This window comes from Symphalangus syndactylus, chromosome X (genome assembly GCF_028878055.3).
Source record: "Symphalangus syndactylus isolate Jambi chromosome X, NHGRI_mSymSyn1-v2.1_pri, whole genome shotgun sequence".
Lineage (NCBI taxonomy): Eukaryota > Metazoa > Chordata > Mammalia > Primates > Hylobatidae > Symphalangus > Symphalangus syndactylus.
The window spans coordinates 67,884,360-67,901,501 of NC_072447.2; the positions used below are offsets into that span (position 1 = coordinate 67,884,360).

Sequence of the window (17,142 nt, forward strand, 5' to 3'; positions counted from 1 at the left end):
ATATTACCTTTGTAATAAGAAAAAATGAAGATATAAAAATAAATTCAATGAATGACTTGCTTTCAGGGGGCGGTTTGGGTTGGAAGAGCTTCAGACTGAGTCTGGTACAGTGGCATAAACATGGGCTTTGGCGTCAGACAGCCCTGAGCGGGGCCCCATTGCCCCACCCCCGAGGAAGGCGAGGGGGGGTGGCAGGGGGCTGCGGAAAGGGGCTGGGCTGGGTTGGGCTGTCTGCAGCTCTAGTCCAGGAGGCTGAGACTTCGAGAGGGACTTAGAGAAGGCAGACGCATCCCGAACTCGCTGGAGGACAAGGTGAGGGGCGTTGAGATTGGGGTTTTATGGAGGTCAGACAGTGGTTCCAGACCCCTCGAACCCATAGCCAGGCAGATGAGCAATTCTTACTGCACCACTGCAGCTGAAGCAGAGGTGACCTGGAGTGGGGTGCAGGCAATGAGGACGACTGAGAAAGTAGTAGGCTGTACAGACTGGGAGCAGGGACTAGCGGAGGGAGGAGGGGAGAAAAACGGGGAACTAGGAATGTTGGGAGGGGGACGAGGAATACAAGGAGGGAGGGGAACACTGAGGGGGAGTGAAGATCCAGAGAAGAGAATCGGGGATGCAAAGAGGGGTTAAGGAATACTGAGAGGCAGGGTGTGCAAACGTAACACGGAGGAGGATGTAAGGAATGGGAAGAAGGAATTCTGGAGTAAATAGGAAATGTGAGGCAGGAATAGGGAGTAGGGAGCCAGGCTAAGGGAATACGGAGGGGGGCATAAGGAATGAGGAGCAGGGAGCGGGGGAGGGGCAGACAGGCTGGGACGGAGGCCCCCTAGGGAGGCGGAAAGGGGCGGGACCACTTCCGGCCTAGAGAGGGGAGGGCAGTCTCTGAGTTTCGGAGGGGCTTGGAGTGAGTGGACGCACTCGGGAATTGTAGGAGGACGAGGTGAGCAGCCGGGCCGGCTTTTGGATGAGAGCCCCGCTAGGGGTCGGCCCCACCCTCTGGGATCTGGAGAAAACCTGCCATAAGGACTGGATCGTACCGGATCCATCCGGCTGGGAAGGGAGGGGACTGGACCCGGTTTGGCCGGGCCCAAGATGGAATCACTAGCTCAATATTTATTTGAGGAGGGGGTGTAATAGGGAAGGGGCGGAACGAAGATGCGCCTGTTTGGAGGGGGGCGTGTTAGGAAGAAGGGCGGGGCCAAGAGACACTGGACTCGGTAGGGCGTGAGTAGGGGAGGGGCCGGGCCCACCAGACACTGCGACAATTTTGGAGGAAGGCTTGTTGGGCAGGGGGCGGGACCGAATGGTACTGCGGACCTGGAGAGGGGCGTGTGTCGGGGCAGAGTGCCAGACTGAGACCACGACCATTGCGCATGCGCACTATGTTTCGCTAGAAAGGGGCGTGTTGAGAAGGGCCAGCACTGAGAAGAGCCAGCTGCTGAATGCGCATGTGCACGGTGGACATCAAAGAAAGGGCTCGTGCTGGGAAAGCGGGCGGGGCTGAGAGCGGCCCTGCACCGAGGCGCATGCGCTCTATCGACTTGCGGCTGGGTGGGGGGTGCACTGGGAAAAGGGGCGGGGTCCTCAGAGCTGCCGCGCTGGCACATCTTCCTGGAGAAGGGGAGGGTGCGGCTGCAGAGAATTGAGACTTAGAAGCTTTGAATTCCTGTATCTGAGAACGGAGTCGTTGAGGGTGGTGGGGGGGGGTTGGAATTGGGGACCTACGGAAGGTGAGGATCAGCCTCCAGGCACAACAGGGGAGAGGACGTTCAGTGGGCTTCAACTTGACCCAGGCCTTCTCCCCTTCAGGCTCAGCTCTTGCCAGGCCAAACTGAGACATGTCTGACACAAGCGAGAGTGGTGCGGGTCTAACTCGCTTCCAGGTAAGGCCTCTTTCTGTCCTTTCCTCAGCTGTTTTTCCTCTCCAGCCCTTGTTGCTGCCCCAAGTCCCTTGGTTCTTCCCCTCTCATCCTTGTCCTTCTCCACCTACTTTCCTGCCTGGGTGTCCCCCTGCCCAGTGGAGGGAGGGAGAGAAGGTGGGCGGGCCCCTCTTCTGCCATCAGTTCTTGCTCAGAGGAAAGGGAGGCCTTGTTGGGCTGAGGTGGTCAGAGCACACCGCAGGTAGGAGTCAGTACAGGTCAGAGAAGTGTGGCCTTGGAATTTTGGAGCCATTTGCTTAGTTGGGGGTGGGGAGAAGGTCTGTGAACTTCCTTGCTTCCTCTTGCAGGCTGAAGCTTCAGAAAAGGACAGTAGCTCGATGATGCAGACTCTATTGACAGTGACCCAGAATGTGGAGGTCCCAGAGACACCGAAGGCCTCAAAGGCACTGGAGGTCTCAGAGGATGTGAAGGTCTCAAAAGCCTCTGGGGTCTCAAAGGCCACAGAGGTCTCAAAGACCCCAGAGGCTCAGGAGGCACCTGCCACCCAGGCCTCGTCTACTACTCAGCTGACTGATACCCAGGTTCTGGCAGCTGAAAACAAGAGTCTAGCAGCTGACACCAAGAAACAGAATGCTGACCCGCAGGCTGTGACAATGCCTGCCACTGAGACCAAAAAGGTCAGCCGTGTGGCTGATACGAAGGTCAATACAAAGGCCCAGGAGACTGAGGCTGCACCCTCTCAGGCCCCAGCAGATGAACCTGAGCCTGAGAATGCAGCTGCCCCGTCTCAGGAGAATCAGGATACTCGGCCCAAGGTCAAAGCCAAGAAAGCCCGAAAGGTAAGACCTCTGCAGTCACCACCCTTGGTTTTCTACTCCTCTCCTCTCAGTTGGTTCATTTGTTCTACAAACATTTAGAAAGATCCCTGTGCTCATCAGGGCTGTGGGGGGCACTGAGAGTAATGTGATGTAATTCCTGTCTTCAGAGAGTTTGCAGACTGATGGGGAGGTGCAATCTGAATATAATGCAGTTTATGTTTACATAGTAGCTGCCCTGTATTAGGCCTTGAGCTAAGCACATTTATGCAGGTTATCTCATTAAATCTTGAAAGTAATTCTCATAGCCCCAGTTTTATGGAGAAGGAAGCTGAGTTCCAGAGAGGTGAAGCGGCTTGTCTAGGATGGTTCAAGCAGAGCCAGTAGTGGGCACAGAAAGAGCAGAAAACTCAGCCTCCACCCACCCTTGGTTTGCTCCTGGCCTGCTAGGCAGATGAAACACCTGCTTGGAAGTCAGTGAGAGACAAACCGAGGGTTCAGCATGGCCAACATCTATTGAGTCAGGCTGTTACTACAGGGGTGGGATTAGCGGGTGCTTCCTGGAAGAGATAGGGAGAGGAAAAGGACCACTTGCTTCATCTGGTGATGTTGAGCTTCCTCTCTGTTGATGCAGGTGAAGCATCTGGATGGGGAAGAGGATGGCAGCAGTGATCAGAGTCAGGCTTCTGGAACCACAGGGGGCCGAAGGGTCTCAAAGGCCCTAATGGCCTCAATGGCCCGCAGGGCTTCAAGGGGTCCCATAGCCTTTTGGGCCCGCAGGGCATCAAGGACTCGGTTGGCTGCTTGGGCCCGGAGAGCCTTGCTCTCCCTGAGATCACCTAAAGCCCGTAGGGGCAAGGCTCGCCGTAGAGCTGCCAAGCTCCAGTCATCCCAAGAGCCTGAAGCACCACCACCTCGGGATGTGGCCCTTTTGCAAGGGAGGGTAAGAACTCTGTCATTTTTACTCTGCCTTTTCTACTGCCTTGGCTGCCCTTTTCTTTGCTATCGTCTCAAGTTTTCTGCAAACTTGTTTTGGTCTCTCCATCTTTTTCTACTCTGCCAGGCAAATGATTTGGTGAAGTACCTTTTGGCTAAAGACCAGACGAAGATTCCCATCAAGCGCTCAGGTAAAGTCCTACCAATCCTGCCTCTGCGCTGAGCTCTGCCCTCCATTGCCCTTACACCATTGTGCTGGGGATATCCCCTGCTCTTATGCTTATATCTCTGTCCACCCAAAGTTCTAATTTGGCAGTGCTAGCATCTCTGTTGACAAGCACAGAACCAGGTTATGCCATCCTTGGTGTGGTTGGCGAAGAGTCTTTAGCTTGGGCATCAGGGCCACCTGGCATCTCTTCAGTCAGGTGCTCACAACACTCTCCCCTTGCAGACATGCTGAAGGACATCATCAAAGAATACACTGATGTGTACCCTGAAATCATTGAACGAGCAGGCTATTCCTTGGAGAAGGTGAAGGGGCAGCCCTGGGGGATGGGCACGGTGGGGAAGCCTTGAATTGAACAAAAATGTACAAGTCCCTTCTCGGGGGAACCAAAGAGACCTGCTAATCCAGCTCCATCACTATGCTGAGGGGCAGACAGTGGCCTAGGGAGGGGTGTAGATTAGCGATGGGTCACACAGCAAGTCAATGGTAAAAGTACAGCTAGGACCCAAGACACCCAACTTAGTCCTGGCTTCTGTCCACAGCTCCTGCCATGTATTTGAGATTTCACCTCTCCCTTTCATTCCCCATTCTCTGTCTCCCTAGAGTCCTACTCATCACAAAGATGATGATGACAGTAGTACATTTGCAGCGTGTTTACCGGGTGCCAGGCACTTAGCTATGTACTTTGTGTGCATTATCTCACTGATTTCTCACACATGCAAAACTCCTAGGTACATAGGGAGCTGCAGCATGCCCCGGAAGCTGAATTTTGTCATCTCACAAGCTGTTCTCCCCATCCACAGGTATTTGGGATTCAATTGAAGGAAATTGATAAGAATGACCACTTGTACATTCTTCTCAGCACCTTAGAGCCCACTGATGCAGGCATACTGGGAACGTAAGCTGGGAAAGGGCTGAGGTGTGGGGGCTTCTGCTTTGGCCATGTGCTGCTACCCTTTCTTTGTCCTACTTCCCCCATCCTCTCTAAGAGTCAGGAAAGACAGGGTCTCAAAAGCCCCGTCCAAGTTCCCATGCATAATTGGAGCCCTGCTCACAGTAGTGGCACCTGATTCTGATTGACTGAAGGGTGTAGGAGCCTGGGGTGGGACATTCCTGCTGTCAGGTTTGCTGTCTCTGTAGAACCTTCCCAGGAAAGCAGGTCTTTCGTTGCTTGCCTCTTCCTACTGGGTGCCTGGCCTGGCTTTGGCAGAGTGGTTCTCAAGGAGGGCTTCCTGGTGTGGGTGGATCAGGATGCATGAAGCACAGGAGTGTCAGTGGGGCTGAAGGTTCTGGGACAGAAAGAAGGGACTCACATTGACTGAGTGCTTGTGTTGTACCAGGTTGACAGCCATTCTTCCATCTTCTTGGAAACCCAGGGAAGGGAAAATAAGATTTTTCTATTTTACTGAAGAGTAGACTGAGGCTTGCAAGTCTAAGTGCCTTGCCAAGGGTGGCATAGAGCTGGAAGCAGAGACTGGGCAGAATTCTGTATCTGAGGAATCTGGGAGAGGCTAGCCTAGTGAGTTGGCTGGTGTGTCTATTGCAGATGGCTGCTGAACATAAACCTCTGTGTCCTGTTATTTCTCTAGGACTAAGGACTCACCCAAGCTGGGTCTGCTCATGGTGCTCCTTAGCATCATCTTCATGAATGGAAATCGGTCCAGTGAGGGTGAGTGGTTGGGCTTGCAGCTCAATGGGTGGCTGTGGTCTGGATTCCATGTGTTCAATTTCTGTCCCTGTCTCCTCTTGCCTCCCCTCCCCTTGCAGCTGTCATCTGGGAGGTGCTGCGCAAGTTGGGGCTGCGCCCTGGGTATGATTGGGCTCTCTCAGCGCTTGCTGTCCGTGTTGTCCTTTGGCAAGAGAGGACGGTCCTAGGATTGCATCAGTCTGGTGGTCTGGTGGAGCGGGTGGGGTGCTGGACTGGGTGGAGGGCCCAGGGTTCTGACCTGGGTGGATGATGGGCGAATGGTCCTGAACTCTCTGCTCCCTCTCTCAGTGTCTCTTGGGCTTCTATGGAGCTTCCCTCTTGTGCTGGAAACCTCTTTTCCATCTTGGAAATGCCTCTGCCCACATCTGGGAAGTGCCACAGCCTTGAGTGAATTTATTTGTTTATTTATTTTTCTTTTTTTTCTCTCAGGATACATCATTCACTCTTTGGGGACGTGAAGAAGCTCATCACTGATGAGTTTGTGAAACAGAAGTAAGTATCTCTGTCTGGTGTTCATGTGTTCCATGCATTTGGCCTATTTCAGAACTGAGTGATAAAGCCATGGCGCATGCATGCATGTGTCTATGTGCATATATATTTGCATATTTGCATGTATGCAGGTGGGATTATTGCTTGGGCGGTGATGGGAAACAGGAGCAGCACATGTTTCCTGATCTGTGACATATACCTCAACATTTGTCTTGAGACCAGTTCTATAAGGGAGGGATTATCATTACCATCATTGTACGTATGCAGAAACTGAGGTTTGAAGAGGTGAAGTCATTTGGTCAGGGTTACACAGGTAGCAAGTAGAAGAGTTATGTTTAGAACTTGGCTCCAAAGTCTTAGTTCTTTTTACTCTGCTAACTAGAGCTTCATAGAAATTAATTTCCGTAAAGAAATGACATAGAATGGTAGCTTCAGGCAACCGGGTACCATGCTGGGGAGTTGACTTGTACATCTCATTTCATTTTCATAACTACCCTGCAGCTGTCATCCCATCCCCGTTTTACAGTTGAGGGACCTGGGGCTCCAAGAGGGGAGATCTGAGCATGGCCCACAGCTGGTATGGGGCTGGAGCCCAGTCCTGTTGAATTTCTGGCCAAGGCTCATCTATCCTCGGTCCTTGGAGGACATGCGAACACTCACACAGCCACACGCATGTGCACACAGAAACACACACACACAAAGGGTCAGGAATTCAGCATGTGTGAAGCATGCTGCTATTGGCTGTTCTTCCTCTGTAGTCTTTCTGGTCATTTTCTGTGGTGGACCTTTCCGGGCTTGGCCAGGCTGAGGCCAAGACACTTGCAGTGGGGTGTGCTCAGAGCAGGGGGCCCAAAGAATGGCTCCTCTGTTTACAACACACCCAACAGGAATCTGGGGTCATTGTGATGAGGGCCTCAAACTTGTGGCTTCCCTATAAACAAATGTCCCCCTACACCTCTATGTGGCTTCTGGGCAAGACCAGTGGGACAGGGCTCAGTATTGGAAGAAAGACTGTAGTAATTAGTGGATAATGTTGCCATGGATAATGGCATTACATTAGTGGATAATGTTGTCCAGTCTATGCATGGGTAGGCCATGAATGGTCTTAGAAATAAAGGCTTCGAACTTCTCTTTCCAAGGTACCTGGACTATGCCAGAGTCCCCAATAGCAATCCTCCTGAATATGAGTTCTTCTGGGGCCTGCGCTCTTACTATGAGACCAGCAAGATGAAAGTCCTCAAGTTTGCCTGCAAGGTAATTGGAGAGCTGCCTGAGCTTGGCAAGTCAAGAGCATGGGGTGCCCCTGGCTGGGGCAGGCTGTGTGCAGAGCAGCCTGCAGTTCAAATCTGAATGTTTTGGTGCTTCTGTTAATTGTCAAAACACTGTAACAGGCACTTTATCTGAATCATTTAAGCCTTACAACCTGATAGGTCATTGCCTTGTTACAGATGAGAAAACTGAGGCCCAGAGAGGTTGGTAGGTGACATGTCCAAAGTCATGGAGCTAGTAAGTGTCAGAGCAAGGATGGAATATTAGGTGCATAATTACTGGTAATACTGTATTATTACTATTATCTTTTTACACTAAGCATGTAGCATAGTGCCTAGCATAAAGAGTGATGCTTAATCCTCTTATGCTCCTTCTGATGGTTATTTACATAGTAATACTGTATTATTACTATGGCTTAATCCCTCTGTGCTCCTTCTGATGGTTATTTTTGTTTCAGGTACAAAAGAAGGATCCCAAGGAATGGGCAGCTCAGTACCGAGAGGCGATGGAAGCAGATTTGAAGGCTGCAGCTGAGGCTGCAGCTGAAGCCAAGGCGAGGGCCGAGATTAGAGCTCGAATGGGTATTGGGCTCGGCTCGGAGAATGCTGCCGGGCCCTGCAACTGGGACGAAGCTGATATTGGACCCTGGGCCAAAGCCCGGATCCAGGCGGGAGCAGAAGCTAAAGCCAAAGCCCAAGAGAGTGGCAGTGCCAGCACTGGTGCCAATACCAGTACCAATAACAGTGCCAGTGCCACTGCCAGCACCAGTGGTGGCTTCAGTGCTGGTGCCAGCCTGACCGCCACTCTCACATTTGGGCTCTTTGCTGGCCTTGGTGGAGCTGGTGCCAGCACCAGTGGCAGCTCTGGTGCCTGTGGTTTCTCCTACAAGTGAGATTTCAGGTATCTGCCTTGGTTTCAGTGGGGACATCTGGGGCTTACGGGGCTGGGATGAGGAGCTGGATGATTCTAGGAAGGCCTAAGTTGGAGAATGATGTGGAGAGTGTGCCAAGACACTGCTTTTGGCATTTTATTCCTTTCTGTTTGCTGGATGTCAATTGACCCTTTTATTTTCTCTTACTTGTGTTTTCAGATATTGTTAATCCTGCCAGTCTTTCTCTTCAAGCCAGGGTGCATCCTCAGAAACCTACTCAACACAGCACTCTAGGCAGCCACTATCAATCAATTGAAGTTGACACTCTGCATTAAATCTATTTGCCATTTCTGAGTTTATTGCTTTTTTTGGCGGGCTGTCACATTTTGGTGTCACATTTAAAAATCAGTGAGTTGGGAAAGTTTCCACCTCAGTCTGTGTTTAGTTTGAGGTGATATTGTTGGTTTCCTAGGATCGAGATTAACACACCTTTCTGGGATAGATTGGGCCTCACGTCTAGCCTTCAGGGTGGTGGGATTTTAGTGGGGTGGAGTTAAAGAGATTGTAGTTACAGAGGACACACTTTGAAGGAGAGGCTTGAGGTCGGCAAGTCTGGAGCAGAAAGCGTAAGTAGAGGAGAGTGGACATCAAATATAGAATCTCTTTTTGAGAAATTTGAATGAGGAGAGAGAGGTACAGAGCTAAATGGAGATACAGGAACAAGGGACCATTTTCTTGGGGAAGGAGAGAGAGACTTGAGTAGGGAGGAGTTAATGGAGAGGGAGAAGTTGAATGTTGACTTCTGCAGCCCAGTCCTGGAGGAGGTGAGAGGAGTTGGGTTGTGGGAAGGCCTGGGAGAAGGGACTACTCGGATGGGACTCAGAGAGGGGGACTATGAGAGGATGTTGAGCAGTAGGGAGGCCCCAGTAGAGGATGGAGCCCATGATTTTTGGGGGAACATAGCAAGGTGCTCAGTAATCTTGGTATAGGAACCATGAAGATGAGTGTTGGTTTATTCCAAGGTTTGGGTTCTGCTGTTTGGATCTGGAATAAGAACACAGGACCAGGGCAGTGACTGGATGAGTCTGTACCTTCACCACTGTGTCCATGGTACCTGACATGTGGTAGTTGTACACAGAGTGGTGGAAGAAATGGACCATGGGACCCAGGCAGGCTTGGGGAAGAGGGATGAGGAGAGTGTGTGATAGATTGGGGGACAGTGCAGGAGTCTGTGGATATCTCTGTGAGTGATGTGCATCTGACAGTGCAGAAGTCTCAGTGAAGTCCTCATTAGGAGTGCCTGCTATATGTCTGGCAGCATTCCAGGTATCTGGAAAGGGGTATTGAGAGAATAAGAAGTGTGATCTGGGGGACTAGTCAGACAGTGGGATGATTGTATTTAGGAAGTCACAGCACAGAGAGCTCTGGGAGATGGTGAGGTTCAGGGAATGGGTAGTCGAAGGGTAGAGATGCTTCCTGTGGATGTGGAGTCAGTGGTCTGGGAGGCCAGGGTATTGGTTGGGTTATCCATGTGGACAGTGAAATTACCCAGATGGTGGCAGGAGGTGGGAGAGAGGGGAGCATTATGAGCCAGGTGCCAAAGTGCCCACATGTGGTGTCCTCTCAGCTACACTGCTCACTAAAGGACAGGGCCCTCAGGCTATTAGAGATCCACCTCCCTGTTTTTGGGGGGTACTGCCCTGGACTACCTTTCTCCCCACAAAGCCCTCACCATCTCCAATCCCAACATTACTGGGCTTCTAATCACTGGGACGATCTTGTGGACAATGAGCCCCCGGTAATGGCCACCTCTCCTCTCCTGTAGAATCTATAAGCAATAAAGGAAGGATGTTTATTGCTTAGGGAGCAGAATTTTAAAAAGAGAAACACAGCTCCATGTGCAGCAAGACAGCCCCTTACCTGTGGCTGTGAATTGAGACCTGCTGAAGTGATCGTCACTAGAAGCAGAGGCTCTTCCATTGAAGACTAGGATATGGTCTCCTCAGGGCCTGGGTAGTAGCCAGGACAGGTAGACAAAATCACAGGCAGCTTTGGCCTCCTAGGAAGGACTCTCAGTGGGTACTGTGTCTAGGACCCCCTCAGATTCTCTAGTGATGTCCATCTGAAAATGGAAGGGGTGGGCGATGATGAGGTGGTGAGGAACTCAGGGACTGTGATGCTAATAAAAATGAGTTCCAAGTGTTTGATAGAGTTAAGTGTGAATCATAGTCGTGAAGAACTCTCCTTTCCTCTTGCCTTCCCTCCACAGGACACTGGGCTTGCAGAGCACCCACCTCTTCTTCCCTTCCCACAAAGCCTAGAATTTGACAGGAGAAAGGGTTGGCTCTTCCTCACTCCTCACTCCCCGCTCCTCAAGTGTCAGACTGAAGGCAGGTGGGACAGGGAAGGAGAGAGCAGGTCTGGTCCCAGGCAAGCAGGGGAGTGTTCCGAGGAGGGGGAGGGAGTGGCAGGGGAAATGAAGACAGACCCTTGTTCATGTTTTTGCCATCTTTATCAGCCTGGAGGCTGTTACTGTGATGAATGAACTCCCACAACTTTCAGTTTTTTTCTTCAGTATATCATTAAGTAAATTCCAAATAATTCTAGATTGTATCATGTATCTTCCCCTTGGCTAGTGGTGGCCAGAGCCCCTTTAGCAGCTGCTCCACCTATTTTTTTTTTTATTACCACCCTCTAAGAAGCCTTTTTAGACATTTTTATCCTAATTGTCCTTCCCCATGTAGTTTTATTTACACAGATATACTGTAGATATCTATTTAATAACTATGTATATTTGTGCTTTATACATAAAAAATAAACCTTACTCTTTTTATTCAATACAGGGTTAATAATGAATAAAATATATAAGTAAAAAGTTAAATGTGAAGGTAAATCAATGTTGAACTGGTGCATAACATCCATCTGTTCTACTATGATAATTTTGTTCATTGGCTCATTGAACAAGCACTGGGTATCTGGAGAAGAGGTTGACAGACTTCCATGGGCTGGGTAATTATGCACCTTTTGGTGAGCACTCACATGGGACACAGATATCCCCACACAACCCATCCTGAGAGATCTGTCCACTTGCTCCTCATATATATGCAGGCAAAGCAATTAGAACTGTGCCTTGCACATAATGAGTACTCTAAGTATTTTATTACACGGTCATTATTGCTATCAATTCTCCAATCTTGTTCCTTCCCAGTCTCTATCTGGGAGATGCAATCTGTATTGATCAGTGCCCCTGGCCAGGTCGCTTTCTGGACAGAGACCAACCACATGCACAGCTGTTGAGTTTTTTTTTTTTTTTTTCTAATGCCAAATATATATTTAATATATTTATACATGGAGATGATAGAGTGGTCTCTTGTCCTGACATCCCCAGGAAGCTAAGTTACTGACTGTATATTTTAATCCTTCAAATACAGCTGTTGAGTTTTGACTCCGAAGAGGATTTCCTTTTTTTACTTCCCGTCAGGGTCACACCTGAGTGCGGCTGTTGCACCACAGCTCAGCCTCCAGCTAGTTCCTGCTTATCATGTGTGTCATTTGCAAACCATGCTCCTGGGCTTTTTTCCTTATTTGGGAAGCTGGTTGTTGGGAACTCCGCACAAGGCCCTCGGTGTGAGCTGAGGGAGGGCAAGCAATGCGGCAAGAGAAGGTGTTATGGGGAGGGTGAGCCTCCCGTAACTCACTTGTGCCTGCAGGACCTGCTCCGGTCTGATCTCCTGTGACCACTGCCCTTTGGTGACGAAGCATTGTCATTGCGTGCCTGACTTTATGGTTTGGTGGATAAGATGGCACAGGCCCAGGGTGCGCAGCTCAGGTGCATGGTCACTTGGGGTCCCGTGGTTAAGTGCTCATACTCTACCAGGAGCCAGTAGTTCAACCTTGTTGAATTAATCGTCAAGTGCCAAGTGCTGCTTCTCAGAAGGTGAGCGGTTATTTGATGAAGAGAGCATGGCTTTTGCTCCAAAATGCTAGAAGCTCGTGCTTTGATTCTCCAGATGGGGCTTGTCACAGGCTCCACACAGCATCCCAATCTGTCAGACATTTATTTGTTCCTTCAACTGCCATGTATAGTGACTGCAGGGTTCCATGTAGTGAGCACCCTGTGCTGGGTGCTGGGGTGTTCCTGTTCTCAAGACGGCCAATCCAGTGAGGGAAACACTGGCAGCACCGAGGGGAACCATAAAGGGCTGTGGGAGCCGAGAGGAGCTGGTGATTCGCTCCTCTGTGTATAGGTGTGTTGTTAACCGCTGATGGAATGTGTTAGGAACATCTGCACAGGTGCATAGGTCCAGGCACACATTTCTATATGTGGCTACAGGCGTTTCATGCATACATTTCATTATGGACATGAGTCAGCAGTCAGCGTGCTCTGGTGGAAGGAGCCCTTGACTGGTAGGAAGGAGCCGTAGGGCAAACTCCCCCAGCTCCCTTACATGGTCCCTTGTGCCCTCGGACACGTCCCTGCCCCTCTGTGGCCTCATATCCAAAGAGCATTGGCTCATCCGGCCTGCTCTCTGGGGGCCGCACTTTAGATGGTGGGGAGCACCCAGACCGTGGCCTGGTACACGGTGGGTGCTGCGCAAGTGAGAGCTACCTCGACGGGGAGGTGCTTTGTAAACTGGGCCTGGTGCTCTGTGATGAATGTGAAGGTGGCGCCGGCTGTATGCATGCACACACAGGTTTGTGTGCAGGGAGGCATGCCCTGTGGAGACGGCCACATGTCTAGCTGGGCTCCAAGCTGTGTGGGCAAGGCCGGGCTGGCTCCAACCAAGATGGCCCTGGCTGCAGGGGCTGCCATGGGCCAGGATCACGCCTCTAGTGGCCTCTGACTCTGCTCTGAGAAGTGGGCCATGAGGGAGTCACAGGTCAGAGTCTACCTTGAGGGGAGGCTGTCAGTCTAGAGAGAACAGAAAGGGAGCCACGAGGACGGGGCCATCCATCAGGGCAGCGACTTGCCTGGGGCACCCCCACCTCTCCAATGGCGGAGCTGAGGGCAAGCGGGTAGGCCAGCTTTCAGTCCTCGCTCTGTCTCATCCTGGCCGCCTGCCCTGGGGCTGCTCTCTGCTTCTTCATCCATAAACCAGTGGCAGGAATGCCCACCCCATAGACTCGTGGTGAAGATGAAATGAGCCACACATGCGGAAGCAGATGGCACCGTGACTGTGCATAGGTGTCCAATAAATGACAATTATGACAACTGTCCTTCCTGCACCCATTTTCCCACTTGTCCCACCCCCAACCAGTCCTGCCAGCAGGAACAATACCTATGCTAAGAAGCCCAGGTGCAGGAGTAAATGCTGTGGAAATGGATCCCTTTATTCAGCCAGCACCCAGAATGTGCAGGTCACTGTCCTGGGCTGGGGAGAAGAGACTCGGGCCAGGAAAGCCACACATGGGCCAGAACTTGGAGAACTGAAGCCCAGGGCACAGCAACCTGCCTGGGAGGGAGGAGAGGATGAGGAGGGCTTCCTGTATCACACCATGGAGCCAGTGTTGGGCCTTGGAAGGGAGTGGGGAGGGCAAGAAGGACACAGTCATGGGTGGGGACAGGGCTGCCAGTGTGACACCTATGTTGGGGTGAGGAGGGGAGAAGAGTGGTTCAAGGGTGAGTGTCTCAGGGCAGCTGTCTGTGTGACCCGTGATGATCACCTGCTGACAGAGGGGACAGAGGAGGGCCGTCTAGGTGGGGGAGGTGCACCAGCAAAGGCACAGAGTTGTGAGAAAGATGAGGGGACCAGTCAGGCAGAGTCAAGGGGGGTCACTGTCATGAAGCAGCTGGCTTTGGGTAGGGCTTGGGTGCCGGGGCCAAGCTCTTAGACCTGCAGAGCAGGTGGCATTGGGAGTCATTTGGTGGCTGGGGCAAGACTGAGTAGCTGAGAGTGGAAGAGCAAAAGTGACAGAATCTGTCTCCCACCTCAGGACCCAGGCAGTGGCCACCCCTACACCCCCAGCCCACCTGGAACAGCTCAGCCAACCCATCTGTGTGTGTGGCCCTCCCTACCTGCTGGCCACAAGCTGAGAGGCAAGAGTTGCCTCCAATGCGGCCTCTGAGGTTGAGTTTGCTCTCACCATGCATGCATAGGTAGATAGAGTGGGGCGTGACGGGATGTTCATGAGGTAGTAGACTGTGCGGCTGGATGTGCTCTTGCACTCAGTTACCATGTAGCGTGTGCCCACGATGAAGATCTTGAGGTGGGACAGGTGGCTGGGCCAGACCCAAGCAGGAGCAAGGGCTGCTCAGGGGCTAATGGTGGGGGACTGTCTTCGTTACTCTCCACTTGCCCTTCTAAATCCACTCCCCATCTATGCCTGTCCCGCTCTGTGCTTCAGGAGACTGACCGTTGCTGATTGTATCATCTGGGCTCCTTGTCCTGCAAGTGAGAGCCAATGGCACCCAATGCATGGAGGTCACAGCGAACGCTTTCAGGTATTTATCCCTATGCCTCCCTATCTGCTAGGTTGTGCTTTAGCTGTCGCGAGGCTCCCCTAACTCAGGCCATCAGTTCCCGTGGGCAGCTCTTCTTCCGTGGCTGTAACTCTTGCCACTTTCTTTTAACTGCCCTTGCACTTTGACCCTTCAGGGCTTGAGGTGGTAATGGCTTTTGGTAGATATAGTTCCTCCATCTCTGCCCATCCCTTGTGGGTCCTTCAATGCCACCTACCTTTGTAAATTATGTCCTCATGAGTTTACCATCAGTTTGCCCATGGAGTTTGCCATGCGTTTTGGGACAGCATTCTGCCTGACACAGAGAGTGAATGTGAGTGTAAAAAGGAATGAATAAATGTGAGTGAAGGAAAGAGTGGGTGAAAGTAATGCCAGTAAATGCATGAATGAATGAGAAAATAAGTGTGAATGAGGAATTTTTGTGTGAAACTTTCCCTGTTTATTTTGCTGAGGTTGTAGAAGCCACACTGGCCAAATCCTGCTTATCCCTGGATCCCCACTGAGAATGGCAGGACAGTGAGCGCACAGCAAGTGCAGGCTCTTTGGAGGACACCGTCTCACACCCTGGAGGGAAGAGGACCGTCCTGCCCCACAGACTTGCTTCAAATTTCACCTAGAGGTTTTGGAAGGCCAGACTGGCTACATCAGAATCACAACATGGGCTCCTAGAAATGCAGATTCCTGGAGCTCAGCCTTCAGGGTCTGGTTCAGTAGCATGGGGGTGGGGCCCAGGAAGCTGTGTCGTCAACCAGTCTCAGGCGACATTGACGTCCAGCCAGGTTGGAGAATCACGGAGCTGGCCTGTCCACCTCATCTGAGAGATGAGAGGACAGGCGCAGAGAAATCCCTGGCTCATGTGGCAGCCCCTCCAAAGCTGTTTAGCATTGGAGGTCCCAACTCATTCAACTCTGTTGACCCAGAGAGGCACTGGGGTGGACAGTGGATGTAACAGACGCAGACAGACACACAGACTGGATTCAAATCCCAGTGCTGACACTCCCCTAATGTGGGACGATCAAAGCCAGTCACTCCATTGCTCGACTTCACTTTTCCCATCTGTAAAATGGATGAGATGCCATCTACAGCTCAGGACCATTGTGAGACTTTGAGAGAATTCCTCCCTCCCAACTATGTGGTGCAGAGAAGATTGCACGATCATTCTACTCGTTAGCATTAGGTGGCACTCACTGAGATGCAGGTATGGCTCCAAACGCTTTACATGAATGGCCTCATTTAGTTCCCACAAGCACTGCCTATGAAGTAGGAGCTGTGGTCATGCCTGTGCTTTAGATGAGGAGCCAGAGGCTTAGAGAGAATGAGTCACTCGTCCAGGGCCACACAGCAGCAGCTGGAACCTGGGCCCACAGGCCATCCGAGTCCCTGCAGCCTGCATGCACTCTTCAGCCCTAAGCTATAAATGGCAGGTCCCTCCCCCATTCTCCTTAAAGGTTAAAACAGAGGGTAGGACCAATCCTGTGGGGGAGAAAACAGAACAAAGAGCTCTGAGAGGAAGGAAGCCAAGGGAATGTATGTGAGCAGACGCCTCAGAGAGTATGGGGCTCAGTGTGCCCCTGAGCTTCCTGACAGCTGTGGCAGGAAGAAGGGGGAGCAGAATTCCCAAGTTTCCATTTTCTGGAAAAAAAGGAGGCACAGTGACATTTCTAAATGGACATTTGTCTTGGATTCCAGAGGAGTTGATCTTGTGGCCAGCTCAGCAAACATCCGGGACTAGAGATTCATCTGTGATTTCATGAGACTCTAAAAGGCTTGTTCACACACGTGATGCCCAGAGTCAGAAGGCAGACAGGGAAGAAGAAATATGAAATCCAATCCAGAGGACAACCTTGCTAGGCTGCTGTTTCCCACAGCAGTGGGGGGATGGGAGGAGACCTAGACCTTGTCTGTGTGTCTGTCTATCTCCTGGACACACACTCACTGTACTGCCTCTCTGGGAGGAGATGCAGGCTGCTGGTGTACCTCCGGACATGCCATGCCTCCAAAGACTGGGCCCCAGGTTGCATGGGCAATGAGGTAGGGTGAGGTTGCCAGTGAGGGTCACACTGCTAGGGCCTGGGAGCTGAGGGCCAAGCTGGGTCTGTCCAGCTGGGCTCAATGGAGGATGCAGAGAGGAGCTGGCTGTGGGACTGGGAGAGGAGCGTGGGGCAGGTGGAAGGTGGTGTAGGCAGGAGTCACTGGAGGTTTGGGGAGGGGTTAGACTTCTCACCCTCCCCAGATAGCACCCCTTGTGCTGCCCTTTCTGTGGTTCTTCTGTCTTGCGAGCCCTCTGTACCACCCCGTCCCAATAGTCCCCACTCATACAGGTGAGGCTGATTTGCCCCCATCCACCAGGATCGAGAGGGCAGCCTGAGACATCTGGTCCCATCCTGCATCTCCTGCCACACGACTCTCAACCCCAGCACACAAACCACCCCTCGGCAGCCCCACACCACACCACCTACTGCCCGACATTGCAAGACCGGTGGGC

General features: G+C 51.7%; 1 protein-coding gene and 1 non-coding gene across 4 annotated transcripts; both read left to right on the forward strand.

Moving 5' to 3' along the window:
- Positions 1-187: 187 nt before the first annotated feature.
- On the forward strand, positions 188-8,551 carry MAGED2 (MAGE family member D2). 3 transcript variants are annotated; one of them, XM_055268219.2, is made up of 13 exons: positions 188-312; positions 1,813-1,886; positions 2,231-2,722; positions 3,333-3,641; positions 3,762-3,825; positions 4,086-4,165; positions 4,664-4,758; positions 5,450-5,529; positions 5,628-5,670; positions 5,998-6,060; positions 7,197-7,311; positions 7,784-8,226; positions 8,417-8,551. In XM_055268219.2, exons 2-12 carry the CDS (start codon positions 1,842-1,844, stop codon positions 8,216-8,218), a joined length of 1,821 nt encoding a protein of 606 aa, XP_055124194.1. In that variant the 5' UTR covers positions 188-312; positions 1,813-1,841; the 3' UTR covers positions 8,219-8,226; positions 8,417-8,551. The 3 variants fall into 3 exon arrangements, with proteins under 3 accessions (XP_055124194.1, XP_055124197.1, XP_055124195.1); XM_055268222.2 differs by lacking the exon at positions 188-312 and adding an exon at positions 846-943; XM_055268220.2 differs by lacking the exon at positions 188-312 and adding an exon at positions 1,569-1,733.
- Positions 6,884-7,014, forward strand: LOC129476599 (small nucleolar RNA SNORA11). Its single transcript, XR_008655023.1, has one exon. It is a non-coding gene; the product is annotated as a small nucleolar RNA SNORA11 (small nucleolar RNA).
- Positions 8,552-17,142: the final 8,591 nt, after the last annotated feature.

Bases quoted from the DNA above. Each gene is read 5' to 3' on its own strand.
- MAGED2 (XM_055268219.2), top strand. From the start codon at position 1,842: ATGTCTGACACAAGCGAGAGTGGTGCGGGTCTAACTCGCTTCCAG. The intron at 2,723-3,332 runs GTAAGACCTCTG...CTGTTGATGCAG, and splicing joins AAGCCAAGAAAGCCCGAAAG to GTGAAGCATCTGGATGGGGA. The intron at 3,642-3,761 runs GTAAGAACTCTG...CTACTCTGCCAG, and splicing joins TGGCCCTTTTGCAAGGGAGG to GCAAATGATTTGGTGAAGTA.